This window comes from Alligator sinensis, unplaced genomic scaffold (genome assembly GCF_000455745.1).
Source record: "Alligator sinensis unplaced genomic scaffold, ASM45574v1 scaffold408_1, whole genome shotgun sequence".
Classification (NCBI taxonomy): domain Eukaryota; kingdom Metazoa; phylum Chordata; order Crocodylia; family Alligatoridae; genus Alligator; species Alligator sinensis.
This window is the reverse complement of record NW_005842319.1, coordinates 1,098,629-1,114,554: the sequence shown is the minus strand read 5'-3', so window position 1 is coordinate 1,114,554 and position 15,926 is coordinate 1,098,629. Positions and strand designations below refer to the sequence as shown.

The following is a 15,926-nucleotide window of genomic DNA, read 5'->3' as shown; positions in this document are numbered from 1 at the left end:
GCTCTCCCCCCCCCCCCCCCCCCAAAACGCATCACCTATGCTTAGTACATAATATTCACTAAAGAGAAGGAGGAGATCATGGTGGCAGGGCCATGGAACGAATAATATTGGATATGCATGGTTACTCATGGTCTTCTATTGAAAAGAAATGTTCTTCAGGAAGCATCTGAACAGGGTCCAAAAAGTCATTGTAATCTAGTTAGCTACATACCTTTATAGGAGAACATTTATTCAGTACTGTAATTTTTTACTGTGTTCAGAAATATAAGTGATAGCATTTTAAATGCAACAGGTCAGCATCCCCTGATGCTTAACAAACTGAACAAAACAGGAGTACCATCAAGTACTTTCTTCAGAAGAAGGGGCAAGAATCCCTTAATGTTTCATTTTTTATGCAAATTCATCTCCATTCTGAGCTTTCACTTCTACCTATTTTATGTCAAGTTATATCTAACTTAAATTTCTGGTCCCCCAGTCTCAGTGATGTTAGTCAAATGCTAACCAATAATAGGAATTAAGGTCAGACTTTTCAAAAATGTCTGGGAAGTTTTGGGTGCCATTGGAGGGACCTGGTTTTCTGGAGGCATTTTTGCTGATTGAATGCTCATTTCTTTGTTTGTTTAGCTGCCTCTATTGTTATGTAAGATTTGTAGGCAAGTGAGGAAATGAGCCTTCACCTTAGACCTGAAATGACAATGTTTTACTTAATACCTTGATTCTTGAAGGATTGCAGAAAGTGCAGAACTGTATAAATGCAAAACTCTACTGATCGGCATACTGGTATTCAGATCTGCACGTTTAAGCACCCAAGGGTAGGGAACATGCACTACCTCTTATTTTCCCTTGCATGGATGTGTTATGATGGTCTTCGAGGAAAATGTCAAATGAGCATTCTGCACATGAACCTTAAAACTGGACTGCTTTTTTTTTCTCCCCCTCAGGCCATATGGAGTCCATGCCCAATGTGCATTGTTGGCTCTTAGTCACTGAGACACCCTAGCCTTGTTTCTATTGACTGACGATGTCCCACCCACCACGGAACTGTGTTGGGACCGCAGACTGCTTGTACAGGTATGGTAGATCTCGTGGTCATTTTTTGGTACAATATTGCAGTTTTTTGAAGTTTTTTTTTTGCTTTTTTTAAAGACCCTGTGGGGTATAAATCATAAAAACAAAATGAAAAAAAAACTTTAGAAAACTGTAAAAGGGGAGGAGAGGAACTTAATTCACTTCTCCAGCCTGGCTCTGGTCTCTACCGCGGTTCTGTGGTGTGTGTGACGTCACAGCCAGAAAGCATGCTAGAGTGTTTCACTAACTGGAAGCTGACAGTTTGCAGTGGGCTCAGACTTCGCAGGCCCTGGAGGTAAAAAGGAGGAGGTAAGCTTCAACTTTATATATGGTCCATTTATGTAGTTATTTGGTGCATTCACTGATGTAATTCTAAAGCAGTTAGAGGTTTTTTTTCCCCTTTTTATTCATTTGCAGGTTACTTTTGAAAGATTCCACTTTTTTTCTCTGAAGTGCCAAATACAGCCTCAGACCTTAAAAAAGTATATATATACATGTTGCATACATTAGGGGAAATCCTGGACTCATATTCGCTTTCATCAGGCACAAGTTTTCAGCCAGTAAATGAACTACTTGTATGTGTAAAGTGCAGTTTTTTGAGCCCTGTTAACTGTAGGTGGATGGCAAGTCATTCTAACAAAAGAAATAAAAAAGATTGGCATGATAGTAAAAGGATGCCATTTTACTGACATTGTTGTCCCATCTTTTGCTTCACACAAATTGCCGTGAAATGTTAATGCTGCTCTGCAGTTTTCTTATATTGGTCTACACAGACAGTTTGCAGCTTTATTGGTTTCAGAATGTCCACTTAATCTCCTAAGTATGACAGGCTTTTAGGAGCATCAGCACTCATGACATTAAAACCAATATGCTTTTCCAGACAACATCGCTTACCTTTTTTCAATAAAAATAGAATTCTATTTTGTTTTTGACAGATGAATGATGGACCACTATGTAAGTGTAGTGCAAAAGCCCGACGAACAGGAATAAGACACGGCATTTATCCTGGTGAAGAGGTAACTGTTTTAATATTGCATTTAGAAATACCAGATTGCTACAGGAGGCAGGTACCTGTTTTGTGCTGACTTCAATTGGTGGAAATTATTGTTTCAGAATAAACCACAGAGCAATATGAAATCAGATTTCTTATTGGTTGCATAGTTTTATATACCAGATGTGCTGCCTCTGAAAACTCCTTTTAAAAAACTGGGGAAGGTATTTGCTGACCTTGTACAGTCTTCAGTTCTCAAAGGGTCTATATTAATAGAAGAAAAAACGATTACAGAGCCACTGGCACTAACTTTCTTCATAATTGCACATCTTGACACTCGCTGCTTGGGTTCAGCATGGCAGCTGTCACCGGAAACTACTAGATGACATTTTTTGTTAATTTTGTGACAAGAAAAATGTACAGAGATGTACCTCAAAATGTTAATTATCATATGCATAGGACAACTCCTGCTAAAATAAATTATTCTTTTCAACTGCAGAGGTAATAATTTTTATTTAACTTCTATATTCTCTTCCATATCTTCATTTTTAGATTAGATTTAGATTCCATCGGACTTTTAAAGGAAATGCCTTGTGTTTATAAAGCAATCAGGGCTCATGGTAGAGGTGATATCTTTTATTGGACCAACTAGATTTTTGCGGGAAAAAAAATCTTTAATTGCAAGCTTTTGAGCACAAACACTCTTCTTCAGGCATTGGAGAAAAGATTGTAAAAGGTCTCCTGGGTAGAAATGAAAGTTTTTCTCCAATCTTTTCTCTGATGCCTGAAGAAGGGTGTTCGTGCCCACAAGCTTGCAATTAAAGAATGTTTTTTGCAAAAATCTAGTTCTAATAAAAGATATCACCTCTACCATGGGTCCTGATTGCTTTTTGCTCTAGACTAATATGGCTACAACCTGCATACCTGATGCATGGAAAATATTGAATTTTAGCCTTGTGTTCATAAAAGTATTCAAGAGTGTGTGTGCTGTTTTAAAAATCCTAGACTTTAAAATCTCAGTGTACTGCACTTACACACATACGTACATAATTCAATCAGTGGCATAACACAATGCCACTTCCAGTTTGTTGCCTGTTGCTTCCTTATAACTGATACTGATTATCTGCATATTAGGCAAGTACATAAACTACTTAGCTGCATAGCAGTTTTTATTCTAGGTCTCTGCTTTGTAGCTTTAATTTTATTCTGGCTAATGCATAAATATGTTATTGGGGAAGCAGCTGTCCAAGAACTGCTTCTAGTAATCTTAAAAATGAGAGGGCACTAGTCATTTTCAGGAATATCATCTCTCCCCATTTTTCAGGCTTCTAACAGCAGCCTCCTATTTCAAAGCTAGCTCAGGTGAGCCAGTATTATACCTCAATCAGTGCACATGTAGTATTATAATCTACAACTCTGGGCATTTATGAAGCCCCACAATGCTATGCTTCAGGGAGAGACACCCCCTCACAGTGAATCCAATATATTTCAAATTGTCTCCTAGCAAAAATATTTATTTCAATTAAATTCGCTGAGAGGACAGTGAAGAGGCATTGGTACAGCTAGAACAAGTTTTATTATACATAAAGTTGTTCTGGACTAAAACTTATATGATTAATAAACCCCTCAGAGAATTCTCCTTGATTCTTAATTTCAGGAAAGTAGAGGAAGCAATTTCAATACCAAAAAAAGTAGAGAATTCTTAAACAAATCTTTCCAAAATTATTTTATGTATAGAGGAAATGTAAGTAGAGATACAGTGCTCTCTGTTAAATGCAACTCTAGTTTCACTGATTCTATAAATTGTTCATAGGCCTCTCCAAGTTTAGACCTAGTCATTCACATTTATTTAATTGGAAGCCATTATGGTCTGGTAATTGTCTCAGACGGCAGGGGCCGACTTGAGGTGATTTAGAAATTACTCGGTCGTTGGGCGGGGTGGTGAATGGAGAGGCAGACAAAGCGTATTGGTTGCAAAAAACTTTACTTACGCTGCTAGTAGCCGCGATGCAGGTGGTCCGGTCGCTTAAACAACTACACGAGTTGCTCCAGTTGGCAAGGCTCAGGGCAGCGAATCCGTACACGAGTCACGCTGGCAGGGAAAGGGTACGTCGAAGGATGGCGCTCGGCGACGGGGAGAAGGATCGATAGGTGATCAGGCTATCGACCAGCTCAGCCACAAGTCAAGAATCTTCAAAGGCACTCTGCAGCGTGCTCAAAGTTCTCCGACTTGGGCGGAAGTCGCACAATATTTTATACGGCTAGCAAGCCAATCGCTAGCTGCCACGTAGGAATAATTTAGAATCGGCCAATGATAGAACACAAATTTGCATGCGAATGGCGGAAACTCTCTTGCACCGGAGTTTTCTATTGCAGCAGAAAACTTTTGCTGTGCACAGAGACTCTCATGTGGCGGGGAAAATCCATCATGCCGAGGCACTAAAATCATTGGGTTGTGACAGTAATTAGAGCAGGACACTGGAACTGGGATGGGTATTCTGTTTTTATCAGTGATTTTGGGCTTGTCACTTTAATTTCTGAAAACCTTAAGTTTTTTCTTTCTGTTAAGTGATGATCTTTTTAAAATCTTTTTAATGTGCACTGAAATACTTTAATGAAAGCTAAGTGTAATATATCTATCTATCTATATTGATATAGATATAGATATAATACTACACTTAGCTTTCATATATATAGATATAGATATATCTAGATAGACAGATAGATAGATAGATATAGATATATCTCTTAAAAGTATACATAACTTTTTTGTCAGAATTACGAAAAAGGAACACATTCAAAAGAAAACCATCCTGATGCTTAAACATGTGAATTCTGTGTGCAGGAAAAGTGTAAAGTGATATAAAGAATATATAAATTGTAGTTACCCAGTTCAGAGAATTGAACTAGACATTTTAGATGCTTATAAAAGTTCAGTAAAAAATGTGTCCTGGTACCCCAGTCCCCCAAAGTATAATTATAGTTCCCTGATTTGTTTTTTCTTGTAAATATTTCACGGATATTAGAAATGTTTTATTTGTTCTTTTTTATCTAAAGTATCTTTGACTTTCCCTATAATTCTATTAATTTCTTTTCTATAAGCCTATTAAACCATGTCGCCCTATGACCAACAATGCTGGAAGACTGTATCACTACCGCATTACTGTGTCACCACCCACAAATTTCTTAGTAAGTACTTTGTGAAGAATTCCAGCCATGAGTTTTTGTTTTTAAGGTGAGGTTTATAACACTGCTGCTAATTTTATCTTATGTATTTTTTTAGACTGATCGACCAACTGTTATAGAATATGATGACCATGAATATATTTTTGAAGGATTTTCTATGTTTGCACATGCCCCACTAACAAATGTAAGTACACTCATTCTTTTATGCATAGTGGTTGTCTAGAAAACAGGCTATTTCTGTCCTTTCAATAACACTTCTATAAATCACTGGTGCACATGCTTTGAGAAGCTTCCTGTCATTTTCAGTGTAGCAGTGGAGGGTGACATTCGTGCTAATGAGTCTCAGGTTTTGTCCTGACTAATTGGTGTAAGAATTCCTTTCATGATGTGAGTGAAGCTTTAATAGGCAACAGAATAACATTTTTACATGCGTCAAGGTTTGGAAGTGAAATAAACCATGCTATAACTCATTAAAACTGTTAATTGGCTTTAAATTGGATGTTTTTTTTTAGGTTGAGGAAGTTCTTAGGAAAGGAAAACCAATATTTTGAAAAATGAAAATGAGAACGAATTAGTGCAGTATTAGTATTACTAGTACCTTTTTTAAAAATAAAAAAGACATGCTGACCCTAGGAGGATGATTTAAGAAATTCTCCAAGTTTTAAATGCCAATTTGTTTGTCCATTAAATTATTAATAAAATTATATATAGTTTTTTGCTTTAAGTATTTAGATTCCATTGATTTGCAGCCTTGGTTTAGAATCCTGTTTCAAAAATGGGTGTCCTGGTACCACATTATCCTTTTGTTTCTCAAAATCAAAGCACTTAACCTCATCTGAATGAAAGCCCCTGCATGTTTATAAAGAACTGCATGTTTACAAACCTAAGTTCAAAAGATACTTACAACTTATGCTGTAGTTTCAGATAACATGTACTGCAGGGATGGTCAAAATATAGCCTGCAGGCTGGATCTAGCCTGCTAAGGGAGTCTTTCCGGTCCCTGAAAGGGAGTACATGTGGTACAAGCAGCTAATCCCACTGCACCTCTGTGCACAGCAGGGCAGGGGCAATGCAGCGGCGAGCCTCAGCTTCCACTCGGCCCCTGCAGCGGCAGCTCATTCTGCTTGGTTGTCACTGCTGTCACCACTGAACCCAGTCCTGTTGCCCAGGCACTGGCCCATCTGCCCTGCACCCACTGTGAGGGGTGCCAGACAGGGTTGGTGAGCAAAGTCTCCATGGAGTCTGCCCCGGGAACCCTGTGGACAGGGTGTACTTGGGCGGGCAGATAGGATGGGGCTGCAGGTGAGTGGGGAGCGGCATCCGATCGTAGGATGAGCAGACAGGGGCAAGATCATGGGGTGGTGACAGTGCGGGGTCTGGGGCAGAGCCATGATCCGCTCCCTGTGCATCCCTCCCTGTGGAACTGGCACCTATCACAGGGATGTTCAGGGAGCAGATCGCAGCTCTGCCCTGGGCCCCATCCTTGTGCAGTCAATGCCCCGCCATCTCAGCCCTACCCACCCACCTGCTAATGGCTCCATCTTATCCTACTGACTAAGTGTGCCCTGCCTGTGGGTTCTTGTCCAGTGTCTATGCAGACCTCTCCAGCCTGCTCTGTTCAGTTCCCCCAGCAGCAGATGCAGGGCAGATGGGCCTGGGGCCAAATAGTATCGATTGCCTCCCTTCTTCCCTCCCCCTGGCCTATAATAGCTCACCAAAACTGCTTAAGTGGTCCTCCAGTGCAAATAATTGCCCATTCCTAATTTACCTTTTCTATAACTGCATGGATTGGAAGCTCTGATTATTATATCTGAAAGAAGCTACAAAGAAAATATTTGTTGACTTTCTTTTGATTTGCTTGCTTAGTTCATTAGATAGCACTTTTTGAGCGGTGGGTTTCACTGCTTCCTGTTAATACTTGCTCAGTTCTCCTTTGTTTCTCTTTCCCATTTTGCTGTGCAAAGCATTTTCAGAAAGTCCAAAAACATTATAAAAACATAGCTGCTGTCATGGAAATTAAGGCATGATAAAAGTAGTTTGGGCTTATCATTATGAAGGGTAAAGGAGATTGTTCATTTGTTTTTTTTTCCTGAATGACAAAATTTCAGGTTTTCTCCCATTATAATTTGAATTTGTATGGAATTATTTTAAAAAAATAAAAATAAATTGCTTACATTCCCTAACCTTTGCTTTTCTGGTCCTCTAAGTATTTATAGGCAGCCATACAAAGAGGACTGGGCGCACAGCCATTTGGTTTGAATAGAGCAGAGACACTTTGACAGATAATATAACTAAGGATCAAAGAGCCACCTTACTTTTAGAATTTGGTCTATTCTAATGGAGGTATAACTCAGAATTGTGGGAAATGGCAAATAAAATTCTCACTGTCTTATACTGCAGAGTTTGTGGTTTGGGAATAAAACTATTGGAACCAAATTAGCAGTTCTCCTATCAGTTTTTGTAAACTATGTGAAAATCATAAGCAGCATGTGATGATTCTGATAAAATTACTTCTCTTTTATTTAAGACATACAGCCATTAAGTAATGCCATATAGTTTTTGGGTTTTTTTGACTCTGGTCCCAACTGCTCCCAGAGATGCAGGGCCTTCACAAGGAGAATTTGTATGCTCGTTGTGAAGCTTTTGACATCAAGCATGTGGGAATTGCCATTTCAGAGGCATTTCAGGACATGCTTGATAAAAGGCAGATGGCTAAGTATAGCTTCCACATGGTGCTCTGCAAGAACGGAGATAACATAACAAAATCTTTTAATGACACAAATTTGCATAGCTTGGGGAGATTTTACCCACAATCTGCAGCTCTTTATCAGAGATGTTTATTAGCTGAGCTGGTCAAAAATTAGGTAAAATGATTTGTCAAATCATATGTTACCTAAGTAATCTGTCATTTGTGTAATAGTATCCACCCAGTTTTAATAGTTTTATTCTTTGAATGTTACTCAGCTAGAAGTACTGTTCCACTTTTAAGTGCATCTATCCAGGAAGAACTTGTTTATGGATATTTTGGAAGTTGCTCACCTTTTTCAAGTACTACTTTTCTGTTTTCTCTATTTTGCCCAGAATACAAAGGGCACAGGTCCTAGTTATTAAGCAGCTGATTCAGAATTACTTGACTTATTAATGTTTAGACCTCTGTTAAAAAATAATGAGGTGCTCACTGTTTTTAAGGCTTTTTTTTCAATATTCCTTCTCTCCAAAAATTATCACATAGCACAACTTAGCACGTACCTTTTTAATAAACAAAACATGCTGGTTAAACTCTAGTATCCCCCCCAAAATAGGATTGGTTATTTTCTTAGTTTTAAATCAATCATCCTCATTTAGTTCTTGTTTTTTTCTGAGCTTTGTTTTAAAAGAGCAAAGAGTAGATTGGTCAAATCGCTAAAATAGTGGCATCTGGAACTCTACTAGAAATTACTACACATGGCAGAAATCATGCATGGATTAATATTAGTAGGTCTTGTATGGTTACTTATGAAAGCATAAGCCCTTGAGGGCTACAGAGGGAGGTGTAGGAAGGCAGGTTTTTATGCCTAAATTGAGCTTATTAAATTCAGTGCAGGTCTGTAAAGGTGTAGGCTTCCAACCTGTGTGCATCTCCCTTCCAATCTGCATGAATCTCATTGCTGGATTGAGTTGCTTAATTGCTTTTGTTCATGAACTGATTGTCTGAAATAGCTGTTCCTAACCTAGGAACAGCCGGGGTTAAATAACTCCCAGAAGAGTCTCTTCTGGAAGAGCAAATGTCTGTATATATTATGTCTTCTCTTAGAAGACAACATTGTCATCCATCATTCTCCCTCCACACCAGGAAGACAGTGTGTCACTTGCTAGACTCTGCTGCTCCAGCAGGAAGCAGAACATGCCCTGCTTCACAGTCCCCACGGTGTGCTTCATGGAAACACAGGCTGACAGTAGGCAGTTTGGGTCAGGTAATCAGGGCTGCTACCATCTGTCACCAAGCAGACTAAGGAAGCCTGTGGAGCATGCTGAGATGTGTATGCCATTACTACCCCCCTTCCCCCGGGTCGGCTTCAGTGTCAGCACTGCAAGCTGTCAGCTCTTCATGGTCTTAGCATTCATATGTCTGTACATATGGTTCTTGTTAAGTTTCTCTACCAGGAGAACAAACCTGGGAGATTATTTAAATGTGTGGACTCAACAGTTGGAACATTTTGTTGTCTAAATAATTCTTAGCTTGTTCACACACAGCAGTTAGAACATAACAGCTTTTGAAACATTCCCCTTTGGAAAGGACTCCAAACATATGTGTATCTACACCCTTACTCAGACTGGTGGTCTAGAAACCCCTAGGAAGCACAAGATCACAATTCTTTCCCAACCTGTACCCTATTTTGTACTGTATATGAATGCAGTTTGTTTGGTACAAAATTGATTACTGAGAGGTTATATTTTTATTTTTAAAATAGGAAAATAAAACTAGGTGGCATTTTGAAAGTAGTATTTCTACACAAAATATATATAAAAGTCCTTTATTCTGAAGACGACTATAACTGATGCACAGAAATTAGAGAGAGAAAGATTTTTCAGTGTTTGTTTTTGCATTTAGCAGCATCTTCCTCAGCTTTGTGGGTGTTCAGTTCCATTTCATTTTTTATGGGCCAATATACAACATTTTCTCATGTCTGCTGTGTGACCCTACTATATACTTTACCTTGGTCCCTCAAGAAAATATGCTTTCCAGTAACAGCAGCAGCAGAATGGAAACTGAAAAAGCAGCAAGGTGGAGAGGCACTAGAGTGGTTTCGCCTAAGCAGTTTTGAAATTGGTTTTGAGCGTGTCCCCTATTCTTGCTGCAAATTCCATGGTAGTAATAGATTATACATGCACAAGCACATATGGGCGCACACATGTATAAATTTGTTATGTATATTACATAAATATACATAATCAATTGCATTATTGTATATTTTATATATCATTATTGATATTATGCATTATTGCATAATATGATAATGATAATAATTTATGAAAGCAACAGCAGAATTTTTAGAGAAAGCCCCTAACATTTTCACAGAGAATCAAAAATGAACAAATTCTGTGCATGAGAGGGTGTGTTCTATCAGAAATTTGAATATTTTGCCATCAGATAATTTGTTTAAAAATTAATATAATAGTTCTTTTTAAAAATAACTTGAGCGAACAGTCTCAGCAGATATGGTAAAAAATAGTTTAACTATTTTGGACCTATACAGTGCCCTTTTAAAGTATTTTTTGGATATAATGTATGTAAACCTATAAATCTGTACTTCAAGCCCTTACATCTTGCTTCCATTACATAAAGGTAGGTTAGGACAGTATGGCTAATAGAATGGTAAAAACACTTGACCTCTAGGTCACTGGATCAGTATGGCATGCTTTATTATCAACAGTAAATTCACATACAAACATTACATTTTCAAAGCAAGAGAAGATAGATCAAATGTTTTATTGAGCTGTGCTTCCTCTAAACAAAATATCATCTCCAGGAGATGGCGATATTTAACCATCTCTTGTAATCCTTCTCGTCACTCCTGTTATTAAGACAGGTGAAGTCTTGGTAGTCATTTTTTCTCTTTCTCTTTTAGGCTTGCTTACTTGCTTGTTTTTGTGCATTTGCTTCCTTCCTCACACTCTCTCTCACTTCTTTGTATGAGCTCAGTGGGGCAACAGTTTTAGTAAATGCCCTTTTCATCAGGTGGAAATACTAGGGGTACTGAACTGTTTAAATGAAGAAATCGGTGCTGTATGTCTCTTCAAACTGAATGTCTGGTCCATTTTCCTTCCAGATTCCTCTATGTAAAGTAATCAGATTTAACATTGACTATACAATTCATTTCATTGAAGAGATGATGCCTGAGGTAAGAAGAATAATTAGTCAAAAAATCAGGTTGGGTTGAATTATTGATATATGATAAAGGATTAAATCTAGTCTTGTGTGTTATATCAGAGGCAGACTAAATTCTGACTTTCTGGCTTGATGAAAAATTACATATATGTTTATAAAAGTCTAAGTATCTATCTGAAACACCATACATTAAGAAGAATATAAAAACTATATAGCCTTCTACAAATGTACTTCAGGCAACATGCCTCAGCTCATTTTATATCCCTATTTTATCCCTATTTTACAGATGAGGAAACTGAAGTACAGAGGGGTTGGTGATGTGCAAATTGCACCATTAAGTCTAGAAGCTGATTTTGAAATCCTAGAATAAGGCTATCTCTTATTATACCATTTTTACTCAAATATAAGATCAGGTTTTCCCCCACCCCCCAGCTTGCCATGTACCTTGTTTGTATATACATTTTTGGAGGATCCCAGGACTCATAAGAAGAACACCTGTTTCCAGTCATGAGGGGGGGTGCTATTTAGCACATAGATCCTTTGGGAGGGGGTGAGGGTATTTGGAGTATACCCATGTACTGAACAGTGCTGACCTATGGGATCACCATGGCTTGAAACACTGTTTTCTCTGCTGGGGCCCAGCCCAAAGAACTATATGGCAAATTATGAATCTTTTGTCTTTGGATTAATGTCATGCATAGTTTGTACTATATATAAGGAGGTGCCAGAGCACTGCTTAAAAGTGTGTTTATGGAGTAGCTGTACTCATACTTGCAGCAACTTCAAAATAGGTAAACTGTGTTAATTGTGAATGAACTAAGTCTATGGGTACAACATGCAAATTACTACAGCTATGGGTCTGGTAGTGAGGAAGGGGCTGCAGAGGAAAGAAGTTGGGGGGGCAGAGGACAAGAGGGGCTGCCTGACCCTTCCGCTTTATTTTTCCTGCTGTAGCACTGGGAGGGGGACAAATTCAAGGCAAATTTGTTGGTAATAAAAACCAACTATGAAGTTGATTAAATGCAGCCGACACTGGGCATGACTATAAAATGTGTAGCCCATATTGGGCAAACATGCTGATGGGAAGCTGCCACAAGATAGGTATTACCACAAGATAGTTTTATTACCAATAATCAATTGCAATTGATTAGATTAAATCAATTGCAATTGATTAGTATTAGATTCTATACCTGGAAAATTATAACTAATTTATACATTTTCATTATATAGCTTCTAATTATTGGGGAGTCATCTTCTATTCAAAATCATCTTATATTCAAGTATATACAGTAGTTTTTTTGCCAGCATAAAGTCCCCGTTCATACAAACAAAGCAAATTAAGTTTATAACCTGGGTTTTTGTTTGTTTGTTTGGCTTTTTTTTATTTACTAAAAGTAGTGTTTAGCTAGTTATTGCAATAAATTGCTGAAATAGAATTTCATGTCTAGGTGAAGAAACACCCTTGCATATTAACTACAAAGACAGGATCAATGTTTAATTTAGTCACATATATTTACATATTTTTCCTGATTATCTGTCTTTTCTGTCACTCAGCAGTAAATTTAATCTAAATATATGCAAAAGGCCTAAAATTCCAAAACGAGATTAATGTGATTAACTTCTTGTTATTGAATCTCCTATGTTGCCTCCACATCTTGCTTCAAAATAATAAACTGAGTAAGCAAAATAGGGAACTTGACATTGTTGTTGGAGTCTGGTCGATTGCCTCTGCCTATGGCAGCGCTTCCAAACCTTATTAAATGATGCAGCCTGTCAAAAAGACTGTGTTCCTGGGTTTAGAATTTATTGTCTGCCTCACATACGTAGAATTTATATTGATCTGGCCTAGTATTTTAAGTAACGGTCCCCTCTTTTTTCAGACTGAAAAGAGTTGCTATTTGGAGTACTTTTTTTTCCCTAGTTGATGAGGCAAATTCCTTTTTCCTGCCTGCTCTTACAATCATAATCCTCAATTTGTGATGTGCTGATTTGTTGCTGTGGGAGTGGTAGTGATATTGCAGATGGTGATTTATAGGCTCTTAGCAAGAACAAGCAGGAGTAAGAAAATTACAAGAGAGGTTTTCCTTATAAATATATCATCTCTTTAGCTTACTCAGGTGAAAGGCTTTTGGCTCATAGTAAATTATCTTGTAGTCCTAAATTCATAATTTCTTCCTTTGCTGTGAATTTGGGCATTTAATAAAGAACCCACAATATGCATGGACAGTGCTTTTTGAAGAGGCCACTCTGTTGCCTAAGATGACTACAGGTATATCAATACACTTCTTAAAGCCAAGTGCTAAGAGAAAGTTAAACATATAACAGACAGTTATACTCATAATATTGACCAGTATTATTTGTGTTTAAATACTTGTATAACAATATCCTGGTTTAATTATATTTTTTCGCCCCAGAATTTTTGTGTGAGAGGACTTGAATTATTTTCCTCGTACCTGTTCAAAGATATTTTGGAACTCTATGACTGGAATCTTAAAGGTAAATGTAATTTACAAAATAGTAAACGCAGAAATACTGTATATGCTAATTACAAATGTAATTAGTTATGACTTGCTATTAGACCATCCTTTTCCTGAAGAAGGACATAATGAACAAAATTTAATGTTTTAATTTTAAGCAATAGGGACAACTTTCCAGTTTGTATTTACCAAGAGAGTACAGTTTATTTTTTCTCTTTTTTAAAAACTAATAATTTCAAGTATGTTGAGGCTTCTTTTTCCTGTAAAGTTTTAAATAATGTAATGGGAAGGGAAAAGAAACAATAACATAGGACATTTTATTTTCTCCTTAGTGTGACTAAAGTTAAACATTATTATTTTAAAGTACAAGACAAATCATGATACCAGCAAGCTCATTATTCATGTGTTCTTACAAAACTTCTATAATGTATGGATTATGAAAGCAGAATTTCTTCTTTTCCATAATACTGCTTCAGAATAGAACTAAAAACATTGAGAGAGAGGAGAGAGGTCCACCAAATCCTATTTTTCCTGACCTCTTAAAAAAATGATTTGTGACTACAGTTGATCACATGGAAATTTTTGCTATGTGGTAGGCAAAATTACACAGTGGCTTTTTATTTTTATGATTATGTATTTAGATAACTTTGTAGTTCAAAAAATCCTTGGCCATGTTGAATTCAATGGTAAAATTTCCATGTAATTCAGTAACACCAGGATTTTACCTGTTGTTCTTGTCAATGTGTGTTCAAAGTCTTAATTTTTTCAATGATTTTTTTTATTTAAGGTCCTTCACTTGAAAATGATTCTTCTTGCTGTCCAAGATTTCATTTCATGCCACGTTTTGTGAGATTTCTGCCAGGTATGTTTATAAAATGCAGTTTCAGGGAAAGGGAGCTTTAACACTCTCAGATCTTTTTCTTCAGAAAAGGAAGAACCTCTCGTATGACTGAAATCTGTTGCTCCAGTTATAATCTATGGTAGGGGTGTCAAATTCATCCAGCCTTATGGGATGGATGAGCAGCATGAGGCTGGTCTGCTGGCTGGATCTCCTTCTCCCTTCCCCTCCCCAAGTGTACCTGATCTGGTGGCTGCTGCAGCTTGTCTGGGATCCACTCTGCGTGCGGCATGGATCACAGAGCAGCCGAAATAGGTGCTACGTGCAGCACAGTTCATCAGAAGTGGCAGGCATGCTGCATGTGGTGGCTGCCCTGGCTGAACTGCCCTGCACAAGCACATACCCCAGCAGTTCTGGAACTGCATTGCATATGGCACCTGCTCCAACCAGTCCAGGACCCATGCCTTATGTAGCATAGATCCCAGACTGGCTGAAGCAGGTGCCATATGCAGCTCCCATCCCAGGATGAATGCCACTCTTGGTCTGTCTGGCCAGGGCAGCCATCACATACAGCATGGCTGCTGCTCTGGCTATACTGCACCAACATGGCATCTGTTCCAGCCACTATAGGTTCCATGCTGCACGCAGCTTGGGTCTCAGACCAGCTGGAGCAGACAGCCGGTCAGGTATGCTGGGAGAGGCATAAGGGGAAAAGGAGGGGGTCCAATGGCCCAGTCTGGCCTGCAGACTGGCCCTGCTTGTGGTTGTGTGCTATGCAGATACAAACACACCCAGGGGCAGCACTGAGGACCAGATGGCAGGACTCTCCAGGCTGCAACTTGCCTATGGCCCTATATGTGACACTCCTAGTCTAAGGATTTAACAGAAGCACTTTGTTAATTCATTAGGGAAAATTTTATTTACGGTCCAAAGAGCTAGTGACTTGATTTTCTTTTTTTAAACAAAAGGATAGATGTCAGGAGCAGGAGAGGGAACACAGATGGCTATACCGAGAGAAACAAAGATGGCTGTACCGAGAGAAAAACACCAGCATGGCCCTTAGCCAAGAAAAATATTCAATGCATGAAAAACTATATCTCATCTTGTAGAAAGAGCCATTATAGGGGTTTCACACATCTGTGATGTTGGGGTACAGGAAAAATATCATGGCTCTATTGTATATTTTCAAGGCTCCATTGACTTCACCAGCTAAGACTCTGCCCCTGCTTGTCCGCAGAGAAATATGCATGAAATAAGAAATGTACGTACTCTTCATAGTCAAAGATGTAGTATTACATAAAGTTGACCTAACTTTCTGATCAAAATATTACCAATACCTGTGTGAAGGAGGAGGGCAAAGTCCAAATGGGCAGATTCTATTTTCATTATAGAAAGTAAACTTCCCCTGTTTGCTCCTCTGAGCAGAGCACTGTGCATTTGATAGATTCTCTGAGACTGTTTCTTACTTCATGCAATATTAAGGCTGTCTTTACAAAG

At 38.3% G+C, this 15,926-nt stretch overlaps 1 protein-coding gene across 7 annotated transcripts in view; it reads left to right on the top strand.

The window, feature by feature from the left end:
* The window catches only part of DROSHA (drosha ribonuclease III), a 123,820-nt gene that overhangs the window by 21,210 nt on the left and 86,684 nt on the right, over positions 1 to 15,926 (top strand). For 6 of the 7 annotated variants that reach the window (XR_003095207.1, XM_014522220.2, XM_025209955.1 and 3 more), the window contains 6 exons: positions 2,004 to 2,084; positions 5,162 to 5,248; positions 5,343 to 5,429; positions 11,056 to 11,127; positions 13,529 to 13,610; positions 14,379 to 14,453. Coding sequence is in view for 6 of the 7 variants with exons in the window: in XM_014522220.2 (XP_014377706.1) it covers positions 2,004 to 2,084; positions 5,162 to 5,248; positions 5,343 to 5,429; positions 11,056 to 11,127; positions 13,529 to 13,610; positions 14,379 to 14,453 (484 nt within the window). In the remaining variant the exon portion in view is untranslated. The remainder of the gene's footprint in view (positions 1 to 2,003; positions 2,085 to 5,161; positions 5,249 to 5,342; positions 5,430 to 11,055; positions 11,128 to 13,528; positions 13,611 to 14,378; positions 14,454 to 15,926) is intronic. The other variant, XM_025209954.1, reaches the window with a different exon arrangement.